This window comes from Hyperolius riggenbachi, chromosome 1 (genome assembly GCF_040937935.1).
Source record: "Hyperolius riggenbachi isolate aHypRig1 chromosome 1, aHypRig1.pri, whole genome shotgun sequence".
Lineage (NCBI taxonomy): Eukaryota > Metazoa > Chordata > Amphibia > Anura > Hyperoliidae > Hyperolius > Hyperolius riggenbachi.
This window is the reverse complement of record NC_090646.1, coordinates 85,888,074-85,907,284: the sequence shown is the minus strand read 5'-3', so window position 1 is coordinate 85,907,284 and position 19,211 is coordinate 85,888,074. Positions and strand designations below refer to the sequence as shown.

At 43.7% G+C, this 19,211-nt stretch overlaps 1 protein-coding gene across 2 annotated transcripts in view; it reads right to left on the bottom strand.

The window, feature by feature from the left end:
• LETM1 (leucine zipper and EF-hand containing transmembrane protein 1) overlaps window positions 1-19,211 on the bottom strand; it is an 88,850-nt gene that overhangs the window by 46,434 nt on the left and 23,205 nt on the right. For both annotated transcript variants that reach the window (XM_068276186.1, XM_068276194.1), the window contains exons 2-3: window positions 10,584-10,641; window positions 6,383-6,845 (exon numbers count right to left, since the gene is read on the bottom strand). In XM_068276186.1, the coding sequence (XP_068132287.1) occupies window positions 6,383-6,845; window positions 10,584-10,641 (521 nt within the window). The remainder of the gene's footprint in view (window positions 1-6,382; window positions 6,846-10,583; window positions 10,642-19,211) is intronic.

Below are 19,211 nucleotides of genomic sequence, written 5' to 3'. Positions count from 1 at the left end.
CACCAATAGATCGCCCGCAGATCCGACATCAGATCACCACCCAAGCGCAGTGTTTCCATCTATTCTCTCCTCTAAAACACCCACTAATTACCCATCAATCACCCATCAATCACTCCCTATCACCACCTGTCACTGTTACCTATCAGATCAGACCCTAATCTGCCCCTTGCGGGCACCCAATCGCCCGCCTACACGCTCAGATTGCCCTCAGACCCCCCCTTATCAATTCGCCAGTGCAATATTTACATCTGTTCTCCCCTGTAATAACCCACTGATTACCTGTCAATCACCTATCAATCACCCATCAATCACCCCCTGTCACTGCCACCCATCAATCACCCCCTGTCACTGCCACCCATCAATCACCCGCTGTCACTGCCACCCATCAATCAGCCCCTAACCTGCCCCTTGCGGGCAAACTGATCACCCACCCACACCAATAGATCGCCCGCAGATCCGACATCAGATCACCACCCAAGCGCAGTGTTTCCATCTATTCTCTACCCTAAACACCCACTAATTACCCATCAATCACCCCCTGTCACTGCTACCTATCAGATTAGACCCCTATCTGCCCCTAGGGCACTCAATCACCCGCCCACACCCTCAGAATGCCCTCAGACCCCAGCCCTGATCACCTCGCCAGTGCATTGCTTGCATCTATTCCCCCCTCTAATCACACCTTGAGACACCCATCAATCACCTCCTGTCACCCCCTAGCACACCTACCCATCAGATCAGGCCCCAATTTGCCCCGTGTGGGCTCCTGATCACTCGGCCAAACCCTCAGACCCCCTTCCGATCACCTCCCCAGTGCATGGATTGCATCTATTTTCCCCTCTAACCACCCCCTGAGACACCCATCAATCACCTCCTGTCACCCCCCTAGCACTCCTATCCATCAGATCAGGCCCAATACAACCTGTCATCTAAAAGGCCACCCTGCTTATGACCGGTTCCACAAAATTCGCCCCCTCATAGACCACCTGTCATCAAAATTTGCAGATGCTTATACCCCTGAACAGTCATTTTGAGACATTTGGTTTCCAGACTACTCACGGTTTTGGGCCTGTAAAATGCCAGGGCGGTATAGGAACCCCACAAGTGACCCCATTTTAGAAAAAAAAGACACCCCAAGGTATTATGTTAGGTGTATGACGAGTTCATAGAAGATTTTATTTTTTGTCAAAAGTTAGCGGAAATTAATTTTTATTGTTTTTTTTTCACAAAGTGTCATTTTTCACTAACTTGTGACAAAAAATAAAATCTTCTATGAACTCGCCATACACCTAACGGAATACCTTGGGGTGTCTTCTTTCTAAAATGGGGTCACTTGTGGGGTTCCTATACTGCCCTGGCATTTTAGGGGCCCTAAACCGCGAGGAGTAGTCTAGAAAACAAATGCTTCAAAATGACCTGTGAATAGGACGTTGGGCCCCTTAGCGCACCTAGGCTGCAAAAAAGTGTCACACATGTGGTACCGCCGTACTCAGGAAAAGTAGTATAATGTGTTTTGGGGTGTATTTTTACACATACCCATGCTGGGTGGGAGAAATTTCTATGTAAATGGACAATTGTGTGTAAAAAAATCAAACAATTGTCATTTACAGAGATATTTCTCCCACTTAGCATGGGTATGTGTAAAAATACACCCCAAAACGCATTATACTACTTCTCCTGAGTACAGCGGTACCACATGTGTGGCACTTTTTTACACCCTAAGTACGCTAAGGGGCCCAAAGTCCAATGAGTACCTTTAGGATTTCACAGGTCATTTTGCGACATTTGGTTTCAAGACTACTCCTCACGGTTTAGGGCCCCTAAAATGCCAGGGCAGTATAGGAACCCCACAAATGACCCCATTCTAGAAAGAAGACACCCAAAGGTATTCCGTACGGAGTATGGTGAGTTCATAGAAGATTTTATTTTTTGTCAGAAGTTAGCGGAAAATGACACTTTGTGAAAAAAAAACTATTAAAATCAATTTCCGCTAACTTGTGACAAAAAAATAAAAACTTCTATGAACTCACCATACTCCTAACGGAATACCTTGGGGTGTCTTCTTTCTAAAATGGGGTCATTAGTGGGGTTCCTATACTGCCCTGGCATTTTAGGGGCCCTAAACCGTGAGGAGTAGTCTTGAAACAAAAATGACCTGTGAAATCCTAAAGGTACTCATTGGACTTTGGGCCCCTTAGTGCAGTTAGGGTGCAAAAAAGTGCCACACATGTGGTATCGCCGTACTCGGGAGAAGTAGTACAATGTGTTTTGGGGTGTATTTTTACACATACCCATGCTGGGTGGGAGAAATACCTCTGTAAACGACAATCTTTTGATTTTTTTACACACAATTGTCCATTTACAGAGGTATTTCTCCCACCCAGCATGGGTATGTGTAAAAATACACCCCAAAACACATTGTACTACTTCTCCCGAGTATGGCGATACCACATGTGTGGCACTTTTTTGCACCCTAACTGCGCTAAAGGGCCCAAAGTCCAATGAGTACCTTTAGGATTTCACAGGTCATTTTGCGACATTTGGTTTCAAGACTACTCCTCACGGTTTAGGGCCTATAAAAAGCCAGGGCAGTATAGGAACCCCACAAATGACCCCATTTTAGAAAGAAGACACCCCAAGGTATTCCGTTAGGAGTATGGTGAGTTCATAGAAGATTTTATTTTTTGTCAAAAGTTAGCGGAAATTGATTTTAATTGTGTTTTTTCACAAAGTGTCATTTTCCGCTAACTTGTGACAAAAAATAAAATCTTCTATGAACTCGCCATACTCCTAACGGAATACCTTGGGGTGTCTTCTTTCTAAAATGGGGTCATTTGTGGGGTTCCTATACTGCCCTGGCATTTTAGGGGCCCTAAACCGTGAGGAGTAGTCTTGAAACGAAATTTCTCAAAATGACCTGTGACATCCTAAAGGTACTCATTGGACTTTGGGCCCTTTAGCGCAGTTAGGGTGCAAAAAAGGGCCACACATGTGGTATCGCCGTACTCAGGAGAAGTAGTATAATGTGTTTTGTGGTGTATTTTTACACATACCCATGCTGAGTGGGAGAAATACCTCTGTAAATGGACAATTGTGTGTAAAAAAAATTAACAAATTGTCATTTACAGAGATATTTCTCCCACCCAGCATGGGTATGTGTAAAAATACACCCCAAAACACATTATACTACTTCTCCTGAGTACGGCAATACCACATGTGTGGCACTTTTTTGCAGCCTAACTGCGCTAAGGGGTCCAAAGTCCAATGAGCACCTTTAGGCTTTACAGGGGTGCTTACAATTTAGCACCCCCCAAAATGTCAGGACAGTAAACACACCCCACAAATGATCCCATTTTGGAAAGTAGACCCTTCAAGGTATTCAGAGAGGGGCATGGTGAGTCCGTGGCAGATTTCATTTTTTTTTGTCGCAAGTTAGAAGAAATGGAAACTTTTTTTTTTTTTTTTTTCTCACAAAGTGTCATTTTCCGCTTACTTGTGACAAAAAATAATATCTTCTATGAACTTACTATGCCTCTCAGTGAATACTTTGGGATGTCTTCTTTCCAAAATGAGGTCATTTGGGGGGTATTTATACTATCCTGGAATTCTAGCCCCTCATGAAACATGACAGGGGGTCAGAAAAGTCAGAGATGCTTGAAAATGGGAAAATTCACTTTTTGCACCATAGTTTGTAAACGCTATAACTTTTACCCAAACCAATAAATATACACTGAATGGTTTTTTTTTAATCAAAAACATGTTTGTCCACATTTTTCGCGCTGCATGTATACAGAAATTTTACTTTATTTGAAAACTGTCAGCACAGAAAGTTAAAAAAATCATTTTTTTGCCAAAATTCATGTCTTTTTTGCTGAATATAATAAAAAGTAAAAATCGCAGGAGCAATCAAATAGCACCAAAAGAAAGCTTTATTAGTGACAAGAAAAGGAGCCAAAATTCATTTAGGTGGTAGGTTGTATGAGCGAGCAATAAACCGTGAAAGCTGCAGTGGTCTGAATGGAAAAAAAGTGGCCGGTCCTTAAGGGGTAGAAAGCCCTAGGTCCTCAAGTGGTTAAAGACTAAATCCGTTTGGTGGACACTTATTGCCAGAGGTAGCATTGTCATGTTGGAATATCACAGTTTATTGTTACATGCAATTAGCCATGTGGCTCGCCGGTGAGTGCAAGCACAGAGTGGGAGAGCGTATTTGACCGCGTATTTGACCCATCTTTGGTGCTGGTACATACCGGTGGAGTGATGTTGTGTGGTTTTAGCAGGTGGACTTTATAAGCAGTATTGAGCACTAGGGGGCGGATTCACAAAGCGCATGGTTTATCTCATAAATGATCGACCTAGATTTTCCATCTGTACCAATCGAGCAAAACTATCGGAATCGGTCGGAAATCAATTGATCGGCCAATTGATCATGCCACCTGCTGCATTGATTTCCAGGCAATTCAATCAGAGCGGTCAAATCAGCATGGTTGAAATCGACTAGTGTATGTGCCCTTTAAAGGAGTTCTTTCACGAAAAAAGTAGGCAGTTAAAAAATGTGACAGATGACAGGTTTTGGGCCAGTCCATCTTTTTAAGGGGGATTCTCAGGGCTTTCTTTGTTTTCAACAGCATTTCCTGAACAACCGTTGCAAAATCTAACTGACATAATAGTGTGCAAGTGATTAGGGAGGCCGGCTGGTATCTTGCTATTTTGGCAGTTAAACTGTTGTTCAGGAAATGCTGTTGAAAACAAAGAAAGCCCTGAGAATCCCCCTTAAAAAGATGGACTGGCCCAAAACCTGTCATCTGTCAGATTTTTTTAACTGCCTACTTTTTTCGCGAAAGAACCCCTTTAAAGTGAATGGGAACCGCATTTAAAGAAATTGAGACAGATACTTACCCAAGGAGAGGGAAGGCTCTGGGTCCTATAGCGCCTTCCCGCTCCTCTCCTGGTCCCCTCGTTCCAGTGCTGGCTCGCCCGGTATCAGTATTTGACTAATTTAGTCAAATACTGCTTTACCCGGCTAAAGGAGGCTTCAGAAGTCTTCAGGGAGCCCGAGTGCTCCTGAAGAAGGGTGGCCCTGTACTGCACCTGCGCAAGCACGCTCTCTTGCACGCTCACGTCTGTGCAGTATGGAGCCGCACGTCTTCGTGAGGACACGGCTCCAGAAGACTTCCAAATACCCTTTCGGCAGGGGAATTAAACGGGGGGGAGCCAGCACAGGATAGAGGGCACCGAGAGAGAAGACGGAAGGCTCTATATGACCCAGAGCCTTCCCTCTCCTTAGGGAAGTATTTGCTTCATTTTTTTTTAAATGCGGTTCCCAGACACTTTAAAGTGCCCACACATCTAGCAATGTATGAGAAGTTCGACCAAGAGACAGATCTCTCTCTGATCGAATCTGATGAGAGAGATCTGTTAGCTGCCCATACACAGCAGGATCGTTTCCTGATCATTTTCAGCATGAAAATGTGCGCCCCCCCCCCTCACAATTAAAATACTGTACCTGTCCGCTGACGAAGGCTCCTAAAATGTGTATAGCACGTGGTGTGCAAATGATGAAGAAGAAGCCTGGACACTACTGCAACAGCAGTCATGTATTTGAATGCATGGGGAACATTAGCATTTCGGCGGGGGGCAGTGGATGGGGGTTCCGTAGCATTAGTCACGATATCGTACTCCGTTAATGCCGCATACCCAAAAGACCACGGCCAACCAAGATTTTGCAACATGTCTGAGCAATCCATTCCAATAATTTTGGCCCGAAATCAGTCTTGTCATCGATCGTTTATGCTTGTTGCGGCACAAAAATTTTCATCTGATTCGATAATTATCCAATTGGATGTTTGCTCGGCCGCAAAAAAAAACAAAAAAAAAACGGTGGATGTATGGCCTTTACGTTAAAGTGAAAAATAAGTAAGCTTTGCGAATCAACCCCTGTGTGCGATCCGAACATTTTCATTTTAGGGTTTTCCTAACAGTCATCCTGGGAGGAGACAGTTGCAGTTGGAGCGCAGCCTAATGTTTGCAATAAAAAAGCGGATACTGTATGGTTATACTTTGCATTCCGTTGTACAGCACCATGGAAGATGCTGGCACTATATAAATCAGTAATAATGCAATACACATACAGCTGTCCAATTATCAAAAAAAGATCTGGACGACTCTAAACCGACCAGTGAGCCTGATGTGTAGAGGTTCTATCCAAAGGCAGCATGCAATCAACCAACATGGAAGGATCTATCAGGTTACTGCATCGTGTCTACCCAGTCCAATACCGACTAAACAAAACTATGTGCAGGTAACCAGGAGCCATTTATCATATATGGTATTCATGCCCAAAGGCTATACGCCTCTGGAATAAAATTAAAAGAAGATCTCTTACCTGCCGCCTCTCCCTCCGGGACAGCACATCGCCATTAAGGATTTGCCACAATATTCTTGCAGCTATTTTGGTATCAATCCACAGAAGGCGGAAGCCATGGTAGTAGTGCTTCAATTCATCCATGATCCTCTGGCCAATAGACTTCTTTACAGTCTCCACCTCTGTGGCTGGACTGTACACCGGGCCTCCTTCTTCCAGCTTTTTATTTTTGTCTTTCAAAGATTTCAGGGATTTTTCTACCATAGAGTCATCGGAAAGGGGCTTGGAGGAGTGCAGGCTTCTGACAGACAGGTACTGGGGGGCTACAACGCCACTTCCGGCCAGAGCCCTCCATGCAGACGATGGACTGTGGACTTTGTAATATGTTCTCTCGGGCCTAGTAGTCCATGAATAAGCCTTACTCCTGTCTCGTAGTGAAATGTAAACAGGATGGGCAGCAGTGCAACTTCGAAAGTGAGAATTCCTTTAAAAAAATAATAAATAATTGTAAAATCACATTGCCTGCCAATGCATGGAAAAACTGTAACACTAATTAAATAAATATAAATAGTCTAGTAAACAGCGGGAACTAATCCACGGTTACCATAACTACCTACACCTGAAATCTCTTTGATTTGTACATAATATATACACTTACCTTGAATAAACTCAGTGCGAGAACATTATGATGCTGGGAACTCATACATGTAAATCTTGAAACACAGCAATAAGGTGCGAAAGCCTGGCTGAGTCGCGCTTCATCACACATGCACGGCCCGGCGCACTGCCCCCTGTACTACTGCGCAAAACTCTCCCAGGGACAGGAGCGCGACAAGGAGCTTGCCTGGCCGCACAATGAAGCACAACTTGGCCAGGCTTTTGGACCTTAATGCGGAAGACCGGAGGGGGACCAAGGGGGGGGGGGGAGGGGGGGGAGATTAAGGAAGCCTCAGCTAAGTTTGGAACTTGAAACGGATTTCATCTCAGGTACACTTTAAAACACCTCTTCAGGCAATAGTTGTATTAATTTGAGAACGCTTTAATCCTCCCACTTATCTTGCAAAAATATAATAAAAAGAAGGATAGTGCTTACAACCATCCAGATGAGGTCACCGACCATTACTGCTCCATGCCACGAATCGCCTTGAGCAGTGCTGCTTCCTGGGAGAGAAGGTACAACCAAAATGCACTCGCCATCCCTCCCAATCAGAACCCAGAAGGAGGTGTGGTTGGGCTGCATGATTTACCGATGCCAAAGGGATTAGCAGGACTGCATGGCAACTAGTATTGTTTAAAAGGAAATAAATATGGAAGCCTTCATTTCCTTTCTAGTTCAGGCCCTAAACTAGAAGGGAAATGAAGGCTGCCATATTTATTTCCTTTTAAACAATACTAGTTGCCATGCAGTCCTGCTGATCCCTTTGGCATCAGTAGTATCTGGATAAGACACCTCAAACAAGCAAAGCCAATCCAGTCCCACTTCAGTCAGAAACATCTGACCTGCTGCATGCTTGTTCAGGGCCTATGACTAAATGCATTAGAGGCAGTGGATCAGCTGGACTGCCAGGCAATTGATATTGTTTAAAAATAAACAAACATGGAAGCATCCATATCCTTCTCACTTCAGGTGTCCTTTAACTTCTCTCGTGGAGAAAATGAAAGAGGTGGTTCTATAGGTGAGGAAAGTAAGTGGTGTCTGTATTGGAGAAACTGTCAGCCTCTGGAGAGACTCAAGGAAAAGTGGCCGTAATCACTGCAGTTAGCTGAAAAATTGGTGGAACGTATGGATCGGCTATGCTGGGAAATCTTGGGCCGGTGTGGTCGACTGATTGCGCAGTGGTGACGATGTGCGACATCCCGACGACCGATGTTAGAGGTCTTCCCGGTGACCATACATAAAAATACTTTGTTGCCCCCGAATGTCCGCACTCTGCTTTCCCATCCTACATGACTACCGGCACCTGTCTCAGCTGTAACGTGCGCAATTGTGTCTTTAAGAGGCCTTGCAGCGCTTTGCAGCTAGTGCCAGTCAGGTGTAGCTTGGTTTATATGCATTGCTATTCCTCTTTATGGTGTACAGCACTATCTATAATGACAACGGTCACTGATAGCTCTCTAAGTTTAGCCATGATTTGTAGGCTAGCATGTGTGGTCAGACTTTCATTTGCTGGATAACCCCCCCCCCCCCACACACACACACACACACACACACACTGCAGAACAAGATCTGCAGGTACAGTGCAATGTCAGCTGACACAGAACCATTGGCTTGGCTCCAGCATTGAGTGTGGTGATTCAGTGATGAATGGGGTTTCTTCATTCATTCATTCATTCATTGCTGGGCAGCACTCCCAGAGTTACACAACTGACCAAAGCCCAAAGAATCCATCCTGGCAGATGAGGCTTTTGGCTGAGAAGCAACGTGCAAACAAAAGAGGTCTCAAGGCAGCAGATGGTCAGTCAAAATGGCCGACTAGAGTAATGAGTCTATGGGCAGCATACAGAAAAGACCTTGAAAAGGCCAAACTGTGATGCCAAATCCTTACACAGGAAGTGGACAATAGGATTCACAATTCGCTTATCTATACAGGAATGAAAGACAACTCTTATTACTATAAAAATGGCAACATAAGCAAATATAAGTTCTTAAAACGACAAGCCTAATGGATAAATTAAAAAAAAAGAAAGAAAGCTCCAGGTTGATCTGGCTTAAGCTGCCCATACATTAGTAGATATCATCAATAGATTTACCATTAGGGCTGGTTCACACTACAAGAGCTTTTCTAAGCGCTAGTGATTTTAAAAGCTCTTGCTAATGTTATCCTATGTGAGTGTTCACACTAGAGTGATGTGATTTTGTAAAAATACCCCATAGCATTGCATTAGCAAGAGCTTTTTTTTAAATCTCTGGTGTTTAAAAAGTTCTTGTAGTGTGAATCAGCCCTTAGAGTCAACATAAGCATTGAATCACGAATATCTCATTCTCAATCTATATTTTGAATGACATAGCAATGGAATACAGAAAGTATATAAAAGATATAAAATGTAGGAAGATATAAAATATAGTTTATAGGCAATTAAAATGCATACACAATACAATAAAACGTTCTTCTATAAAAAACGATCACTGTATACAAAAATTCTGATCAATTTTCCTGAAATCAGAATGGTATAGGATAGGTTGTAACTTTCTTGATCTCTGGATACATTGGTCAGAGAGTGACATCACGAGGAGAACCACGCTCTCAGACAGCGCTTGGCAGAACTGCTCACTGGTTGAGAAATTGGGGGCCGCTGTAAACACACTGGATTCTCAGAAGAGGTGGCCGTTCTTGATTGCCTCAGTAGAGAGGCCAGGTTTACACTGCACCGCGTATGCAGCAGATTCAAAACAGAGCAAAAACATACCTGGTGTTTTGCATCTGCTGTATTCGTGTTGCCACCCATCCACCGCTCATCTGAAAACCGATCAGAAGCAGTGTGGGGCTCCTGGTTGGATTGTAAAAATATAAATTAAAAAATTGTGATTTTTACCTAGCAACAGGGAGGATTCTCATTAGTCCACCATGAACCAAGGATAATTTTCCAAAATGTTTTGCAAACCAGTGGAATGGCATAAGTATGAAATTGCCACTGGGAGACTAGGGCGCGGGATACAGCCGATATATGGCTTATCCTGCTGCTGCACAAGTCCCGGTGGTGTTAATTACTATTCCCCCTCCAGGTCCACGTGGATGGTGGGTAATGATGTCATTTGGTTTCCAGTTATTGCTGGCAGCCACTTTACAGTGTTTTAAAAGTAACTTCAGCTCCGTCTTCTGACAGTACCGAAGTTACTCACTGCGCGCCGCTCTCCTGCGCGGTTATTACAGCGCTCGGTGGAGTGTGCCATGCAACCTCTGGTTTCCGATCCCCTGCAGTGGACTGAATGGCGGAAGTGGAACAGAATCCATGGGACAGGTGAGGGTTTTCAATGCAGATCGCTTGGGGATAATGATGCTCAATGAAAAGTTAATAACTCAGGCTTGCATGCAAAATTCCTCTAAACGTAGATGCAGCATGTTTAAATTGTATGCAGCTTGGAATTTGGTGCAAATCCAACAACTAGTATAAAACTTGCATGCAATTCCAAAAGCGTTCGCATCTCACTGACCATCTCTATTGGAGGATATTTGAATGCAGTGGAATTCTTTATCCCCAAAAGGGAATCCTAGTTTCTTACCTGTGGTTCACCAACCGCAGAGAAGTACAACCAAGACACACACGCTCAGCATGGAGGCCTGAGAAAGAGAAAAGGTTAAACATTTTTAATATCTATTGGTTCTTAATGCCTTGAGAAATGTTCAACTAATGTATAGACATGCAGAAGACCACGGTTGTTACCAATGCTGTGCTTATATCTAGGGCGGATATGGCTGGATCCGGCGTGCTAGATCATCATGTGACGCTGTGAGACAGGTTTACACATGTGAGATTCTCCACTGAGGTTTGGTTCTATTTGTTCCGTTTTTGGTTGTTATTTTATATCTCTCACTTTGGCCTGAAACACACCAGATGAGTTTTTCTGAGCGTTTTGAGTTTTTAAATCTGCTGCTAATGTTATCCTATGTGTCTGTGCACACTGGAGCAATGAGGTTTTGTAAAAAACCCCATAGCATTACATTGGGAAGAGCTTTTAGAGGTTTCAAAACCTCTTCCCAATGTAATGCTATGGGTTTTTTACAAAACCTCATCGCTCCAGTGTGCACAGACACATAGGATAACCTTAGCAGCAGATTTAAAAACTCAAAACGCTCAGAAAAACTCCTCTGGTGTGTTTCAGGCCTAAGTCTTGCATGAAGGTGGGTTTTACTTGGGTGTCTGTTAATGCCTCTGTTTCGGATAAATCAGTGGAATCTGGTGTGTTCTACTTTCTATCTCTACCAGAGCAGGATCATCCACCAGGAAACCTAAGCAGGTGCTTGCGGAGCAGTGCTTTTCAGCGCTGCTAGATTTTGGCGCAGCCGGCGCCTCCATAGACTACAATAGGAATCACTCCTATTGCAGCGCTCAGTGCGTAAAGTCGGAGCCGTCAACAGATGGAGCCGAGGTTGCTTAACCTTCCTGGCGGGAAGCCGCGCAGGAGGTTTTCACCGATTTTCTCAATTTTTTTTTTGCTGGACGCAGCTAGCACTTTGCTAGCTGCGCCAGCACACTGATCGCCGCCGCCCCGCGCCCGATCGCCGCTATACGTTGCAGCGCGCGCCCCCCCCCCCCCCCCCCCAGACCCAATCAGTGCCAGGCAGCGCCGAGGGGTGGATCGGGACTCCCAATGCCGTCACGACGTCGCTGACGTCATCCCGCCCCGTCCCCATGGCGACGGGGGAAGCCCTCCAGGAAATCCCGTTCTTTGAACGGGATTTCCTGATCGGAAATCGCCGAAGGCGATCGAAGAGGGCGGGGGGATGCCGCTGAGCAGCGGCTATCATGTAGCGAGCCCTGGGCTCGCTACATGATATAAGAAAGAAAAAAAAAAAAAACTGCTGCGCTGCCTCCTGGCGGAATTTTTCATACCGCCCACGAGGGTTAAAGACATAATAATTCGGCCTCCAGCAATCGCTGGAAGCCAAATTATTTCCTTCCCCCACTATCCATGGCGGCCTGGAGGGGGAATAGTAATTAAATCGGCCTGGACTTGTGCAGAAGCAGGATCAGCCATATACTGCTGTATCCTGCGCCCAAGTCTACCGGCGCCGATTTCAAATGTACTCGGTGCTTGGTGCCTAGTGGGTGTCAAGAGACCCAACAGCCACCTTCTCTGACCTCTCTCCACTGCAGCTTTCCATAGAGATCACAAGGTGCCCCAAATCTACTACCTTGCCTGGGATCCCATTACATCTTAAAGGATACCCGAGGTGACATGATGAGATAGACATGTGTATGTACAGTGCCTAGCACACAAATAACTATGCTGTGTTGCTTTTTTTCTTACTTTGCCTGAAAGAGTTAAATATCAGGTATGTAAGTTGCTGACTCAGTCCTGACTCAGACAGGAAGTGCCTACAGTGTGACCCTCACTTATAAGAAATTCCAACTATAAAACTCTTTTATAGCAGAAAATGGCTTCTGAGTAGGAAAGAGATAAAAATGAATAAATAGTTCATACATTTTAGCTCTGGCACACTTCAATGAACGGGTCATTGAGCAAAATCAACAAAACAGTTAAAACTTAGAGACTCCGTAACAAAAATTGCATCCTGTTTTTTATCATCCTACAAGTTCCAAAAGCTATTCTAATGTGTTCTGGCTTACTGCAGCACTTTCTGCTATCACAGTCTCTGTAATAAATCAATGTATCTTTCCCCTGTCAGACTTGTCGGCCTGTGTCTGGAAGGCTGCCAAGTTCTTCAGTGTTGTGGTTCTGCTATGAACTCCCCCTTCCAGGCCCCTCTATGCACACTGCCTGTGTATTATTTAGATTAGGGCAGCTTCTTTCTTTTCTCATCTTTTACAAGCTGGATAAATCGTCCTCTGAGCTGGCTGGCCTTTCACATACTGAGGAAATTCAGACAAGGGCAAAGCTGTTTGCAGGAAGAAAAGAGCAGCCTGAAACTTCAGTGCATGAGAGATGCAGGGGGAAAGAAACACACAAATGATCTCTTGAGATTCAAAAGGAAGGGTGTATACAGCCTGCTTGTGTATGGATGTATTTTCTATGTGTGGATATATTGTACATCAACCTACTTCCTGTTTTGGTGGCCATTTTGTTTGTTTATAAACAAACTTTTTAAAACTGTTTTTAACCACTTTTAATACGGCGAGGAGCGGCAAAATTGTGACAGAGGGTAATAGGAGATGTCCCCTAATGAACTGGTATGTTTACTTTTGTGCGATTTTAACAATACAGATTATCTTTAAAAAGTAGATTTAAACATAAAATAAAACAGTGGAATATCTTAAAAAGTCATGTTTAGGAGAAGGAAGATAGATACAATTGTTTATTTCATTAGTTTATTTTTGCCTCTGGTGTCCTTTAATCCATCTCTGATCTCTACTGTTCTAGTTACCATAAGTATCTATACAGACATTCTGGGGGAGATTTATCAACGCATTACCGACAGTTTTTTCTTCTTAATCTGTTCTAACCAGCAGGGAGAACAGTTCTGCATGATAATAAGAACCTTCTTAAATCCTAGGTAATAGTAGCTTGATAGCAGTTCTAAAGATGTAGAACTGCAGGCTAGAGATGATTTGTGATGTGCCTCTCCCACCTGCTGAGTTCCTCCTCAGAGCATGCTGGTATCAATACATCAGGTGTTTTGGTTACCTCAGCAACAGCAATTACCCTCACACACTGCACTGTCTGAGAGACCTTCCTAGCTCCTCCTATTCTACAACAGTTTTAGAAGGAATCTGCACTATCTAGTGATTTCTTAAGATTCCCGAGACAGTTCTGCACTGATTTCTAAAAACCTACCAATATTTTGTCTCAGACACTCTTGATAAATCTGGCCCACTGTGCCTTAATCTTTGCATTACACTATAATGGAGGTGTGTGTTGGTTCTTCCCTTTCAGGCCATTGCTTATTGCTTCAGTTGAATGTTTACTTGTATGGCATTTACCACCACTGTTGTAAATGACTAATGCAATTACATTTTTGGTAAACTAGATTCTCACTGGAGATGGTCAGCAGAAGGTCATCTAGTGTGTGTACCTTTTATCAGCTAAAATCTTATTTTAGACACAGTCTTCAGAAATGATTCTATGTAGGGAACAATATCCTCAAATGGTTACAAATCATGAACATGCATTCTAACAAGCAGTCAGAGACTGAGGTTTCACATTATGCCCGACATGATGAAAGCATTTTAGAGAGAACAAAAACAGCAGGCAAACCAGTTTTCCAGAATAATATACATAAGCTAAGCCACCATCTGACACAGCCCATACAAACAAATGCTCTGTGACTACACTGTAACTGTGATACAAATGTAACAATAGCTTCAGCAGCAGTCAGGCATGCTCTGGTCCAGCACAAGAGCTACAGGTACTCTGAACTATGAAGAGAGATTCTTATAACTCTGAAAGCTGCTGGTACAAAACAAAAGCACTGGCTTCTTCATCAACCAGTAACATGGTATATAAGCACAGTGAGCCAAAATTAAAGGGTGCAACCCCTGTAAATGTAAAAGCGCAATAATTTAGTTTTTGTTTTTTAACCTTTTGGGGACTGCTGATGGTAAATCCTACGCCGCACTTGTGGCTGTCTAAGCCTGATGCAGCGTAGGATTTACGCCACCTGCCATTTTCGCTCCCGACGTGATCATGCGCACCCGATAGGAGAGATTAAGCTGTCGTGACAGCTGACATCTCCCCTCAGTTAACATGAGCCATGGAGATTTGCTCCTGATTACGTGATCACTATTAGAGCAGCAGCGGTAGGAGGGAAAGAGGATCCACTCACCTTTCTGACTTTTCCCCCCCGACGATCGCCACTCCCCTCCGCTCTGGCCGGCATCTCTGCTCGCTCTGCCGTAAGTGTCAGGTCCCGGCTTGATGACGTCATCAAGCCACGACCTGGAACTTAACGGCAGTGCAAGCAAGGATGCCGGCCAGAGTGGAGGGGGCTAGAGCTGCTCATCGCTGGAGCCTGGGAGGTAAGTAATGGCTGCTGGCATTTTGGGGGACACCAGGCTACACTGGGGACACCATGCCCAGCTAGCTATACTGGGGAATCGGCTGCCTGACCCCCGCATGTAAAATGGCCTGGTCCTTAAAGAGAAACTCCAACCAAGAATTTAACTTTATCCCAATAAGTAGCTGATATCCCCTTTTACACGAGAAATATATTGCTTTTCACAAACAGACCATCAGGGGGCGCTGTATGACTGATATTGTGGTGAAACCCCTCCCACAATGTAACAATGTTCACAGACAGAAAATAGCTGTTTACAGCTGTCTCCAACAGCCAAAACAGCTAGCAGCAGCTACATAACCTGCCCACAGTAAAAATGTCACCATGTAATAAATGTCTGAATGTAAATCGGGGAGACTAAAGATTTTACAATGGGCAAACACTGACTAAATCATTTATACATAATTATTGTAAAAATGAAGCACTTTTTTATTACATTATTTTCACTGGAGTTTCTCTTTAAGGGAAGTTAGGCAGCCGGTCCCCAAAGGGTTAAGCAACAGACAACCAACATTTTTAGAACACCCATTAACATGAACCCAAGGTGAAAATAAATTCATAAGAAACACGCGCTACCAAACTGCCTGATCGTCGACTAATTTTGGTCTGTCGGACAGCAATCAGGCATGTGTAGGTGTGGCAAACTACTAGATGAGTGACTGATATCAAGCGGTTTGCCCAATCCATTCAGTAGATCAGCTCACATGACCACTGGGCTGATACTGTGTAGTTGGCCACCCGTGTACACGTTGTTTGAGCAACATGCACTTGTTTTGAATGCGGCCATTTTGTGCAGTCCATCCATTGTTGCGCTTGCACACAGTATGTAAAGGAGTTGGTCATTTAACTGGTCAGTGCAAGGAAAATACAAGTCACATAAATGGTTTGTGGTGGTGTCGGCCCTGCACTGTTGGACGTGTGTACGTACTCCAAAAATGAATTTATATTTCCCATGCATTTAAAATGTTAACATTTACAAAGTAGATTGAATGTTTTCTTGACTCTCCTCAATGGCAGCCTATTAAGTGCCCCAGAGCTAAAATCTATGAACTTCTGAGCTGCCAGGACTCAAAAGCCTTAAAGGGAACCTTAACTGAGAGGGATATGAATGTTTCATTTTAAGCAATACTAGTTGCTTGGCAGTCCTGCTTATCTTTGTGGCTGCAGTAGTGGCTGAATCACAGACCTGAAACAAGCATGCAGCTAATCCAGTCTGACTTCAGTCAGAGCACCTGATCTGCATGCTTGTTCAGGGGCTGTGGCTAAAAGTATTAGAGAAACAGGATCAGCAGGAAAGTCAGGCAACTGGTATTATTTTAAAAGGAAAAATCCATATCCTCAGTTTAGGTTCCCTTTAAGCCTCACACAAAAAAGGTGAAACTCTGCCTGGGCGGCTGGTAACAACCATCTCTGCTGAGAATCTAGCATCACCTCCTCACATTCAGATTTCCCCTCCTCTGGAATACCCTTCCACAACACATCCGTCACTTCCCAACCTTTGATAACTTTAAATGTACCCTCAAAACTCATTTTTTCTGTCAAGCATACATTCTAGCTTAGGCCAGTTCATCTGTTGACCTCTGGCCAAGTCTTACTTCCTATAAAACACATTGCCTCTAGGTATGAACATTGTTTACTACACCACCTCTTTTTTCTCCCCGATTCCTTTAGAGTGTAAGCTCACAGGGGCAGGGCTCTCTCACCCTTTTGTGTTTTGGATTTTGTCGCACTTTATAAATCAATAATAATAATAATGCTGATTGTCACTTTCATCAATGTGGAGTTCAGCAGATTGCCAGGAAAGTGTTTCTGCAGTTTGACAGCTTTGTAAACAGGCCACTTGTATATCTTCCCCTTTCCAGTTTTTGGTTTATGATGTTTACTAAATAAAAAGCACAACAGCAGCCAGTATTTCACCAGTTTGCACCAGAAAAGAAACTCCAGAGATATGCAAAGCTGAAACAGGCAATATCTGGTTACCCAGGATCTCCATTTAAACACGTGACACAATAAAGCAAACAAACGTCTATCCGACAGAGATCATTTATGATCAGATAAGGTGGCAATATGATGTCTACATAGGTTTTAAAGGCTACACAACCCCAAGTTATGCCCACTAATAGCGGGTTTTCATACACTACTAACATTCTAATAAAGGGCACGTTCACACGCGCATCTGGTTCAAGCGCTGTCTATTCAAATGAATGGAAGAACTATTTAAAACGCCAGTTATGCCGTAACACAACAACATTAGATCCTGTTGTCTCCTCCTATCCTGGACGCGCAGCACCTATTCAGTAAGTAGTCCTTGGGCAAGAGTCCCCAACACTGCTACTGCCTACAAAGCGCTTCCTAGTGGCTGCAGTTCAAGCGCTTTGAGTCCATCATAAGAAAAGCACAACAAATGTTCTGTGTCCGGTCTTATAAATGATTTCATCCGTGTAGGACCCTTGTAAAATCTTTTCTCTCCCCGACTTAGGCTCCTTTCACTCTAGCAGTAAAATTGTTCGGCTTAGCGGAGTGCAACGGAATGGAAGAAAACAGATCCTGGGCTTGATTCACAAAGCCGTGCTAAACAGTTAGCATGTGAAGTGCCGTTCGCGGACTTCTGAGCACGCAAAGTGCTGCGATCGCGGCAAATTGCGCGCGCAAAAGTCCACAATCGCGTGAATCGCGACACTTTGCGCGCGCAAAAGTCAGCGAACGGCACTTCACGTGCTAACTGTTTAGCACACCCGTGCTAAACAGTTTGCACGGCTTTGTGAATCAAGCCCCCTATGTTAAAGCGGTATCGTCACCATAAAAATCAAATTTCAACAGCAACTGGTCTGAGTGTATTAAGTGATAAAGATGCTAATCCTGCATTCAAAACTTTTTCAGCTGTTATGGTTTGGAGTCATCACATACTTTAGGAGCACTGGTCCTAGTGCCAAAGAGCTGAATGCTGGGAAATCTTTTTCTCTATAATCCATTCCTCCTCTTCCATTTATTTCCCTGCCTAGCTGCTTATTAGAAACACCCTCTGCTCACTTGTGTTTACAAGCAAGGCTGAGGTGACTCAGCGATTGGAGGATAAGACAGTGCAGTTCCTAGTATACACCTCAGTGGGAGTGTCTGAAGACTCTGGGAGAAGGGCAGCTAATGAATACACAATGAGCAAGAGAAGGGAGGGGGGAAAACAAGAGTCAGGGAGGATATGATGTCAGCATTAGATTGGCAAGATGGCCACTGCCTAGAATATGATTTTCTGCTTTTCCTTTATAAAATTCACAGGAATCATTAAATGGATAGCAGAATACATCTGTTATGTAAGTAGAAGTAGTATTTATCTACTTATATATGTGTTTTTTATTTCTATGTTAGCATGGGTGTCGCTTGTTCTTTTAGCAATAAGCTCTGTTCATATCAGTCCATTCTGGTGAACAGAACGCAAGTTTGGGTCCTGCACAATTTGTCCAGATCAACCGGATGAAGTGGGTGGCAACTAAGGATGAACAAGGAGATGCAAATTCTTCAAAAAATATGCAAATTTGCAACGTTTTATGCAAATGTATGCAGTTTGAAAATGGACCAATCAATTTAAACGCAGGTTTATATTGATTGGTCCATTTTCAAGCTGCATATATTTGCATCAACTCGGAAGAATTTGCATATCTGTGATCATCCCTAGTGGTGACAGAATCAATGCTAGCCTAGGACAACGGACGATGTCTGATCTCACTAATGATGGCCATACATGAAACAATTTTTTTCATTTTCTTTTTCGATTAGATAACGTTGTTCGATTATTCCGTTAAATCGAATATAAAGATTTTTTTTCCAACATTTCCAATCGGAGTTTTATTGAAAAACTATGATAATCGATTTTTTTTCTTGATCTAAAAAAAATTTCTTATTTTAAACTTTCATTCGATTTGATCGTTTTGGTCAAATAAACGGGGGAAATTGAACTTTTTTTTTATTGTACCGTGTATAGGCACCTTTAGCTGCGCATTGCGGATTTCGCAAGATACTCCCCTGCCGCCATCCATTTGGGTCCCTGTATGAAGCAAATGCAGGTATGCTGACCCCACAAGCCCCAGCAGAAGCATCTCAGGCTCCCACAGGCTTGCAATAGACCAAGAGCCTGAGATGCTTCTGCTGGGACTCTGAGGTCTGAATACCGGCTCTTTTCC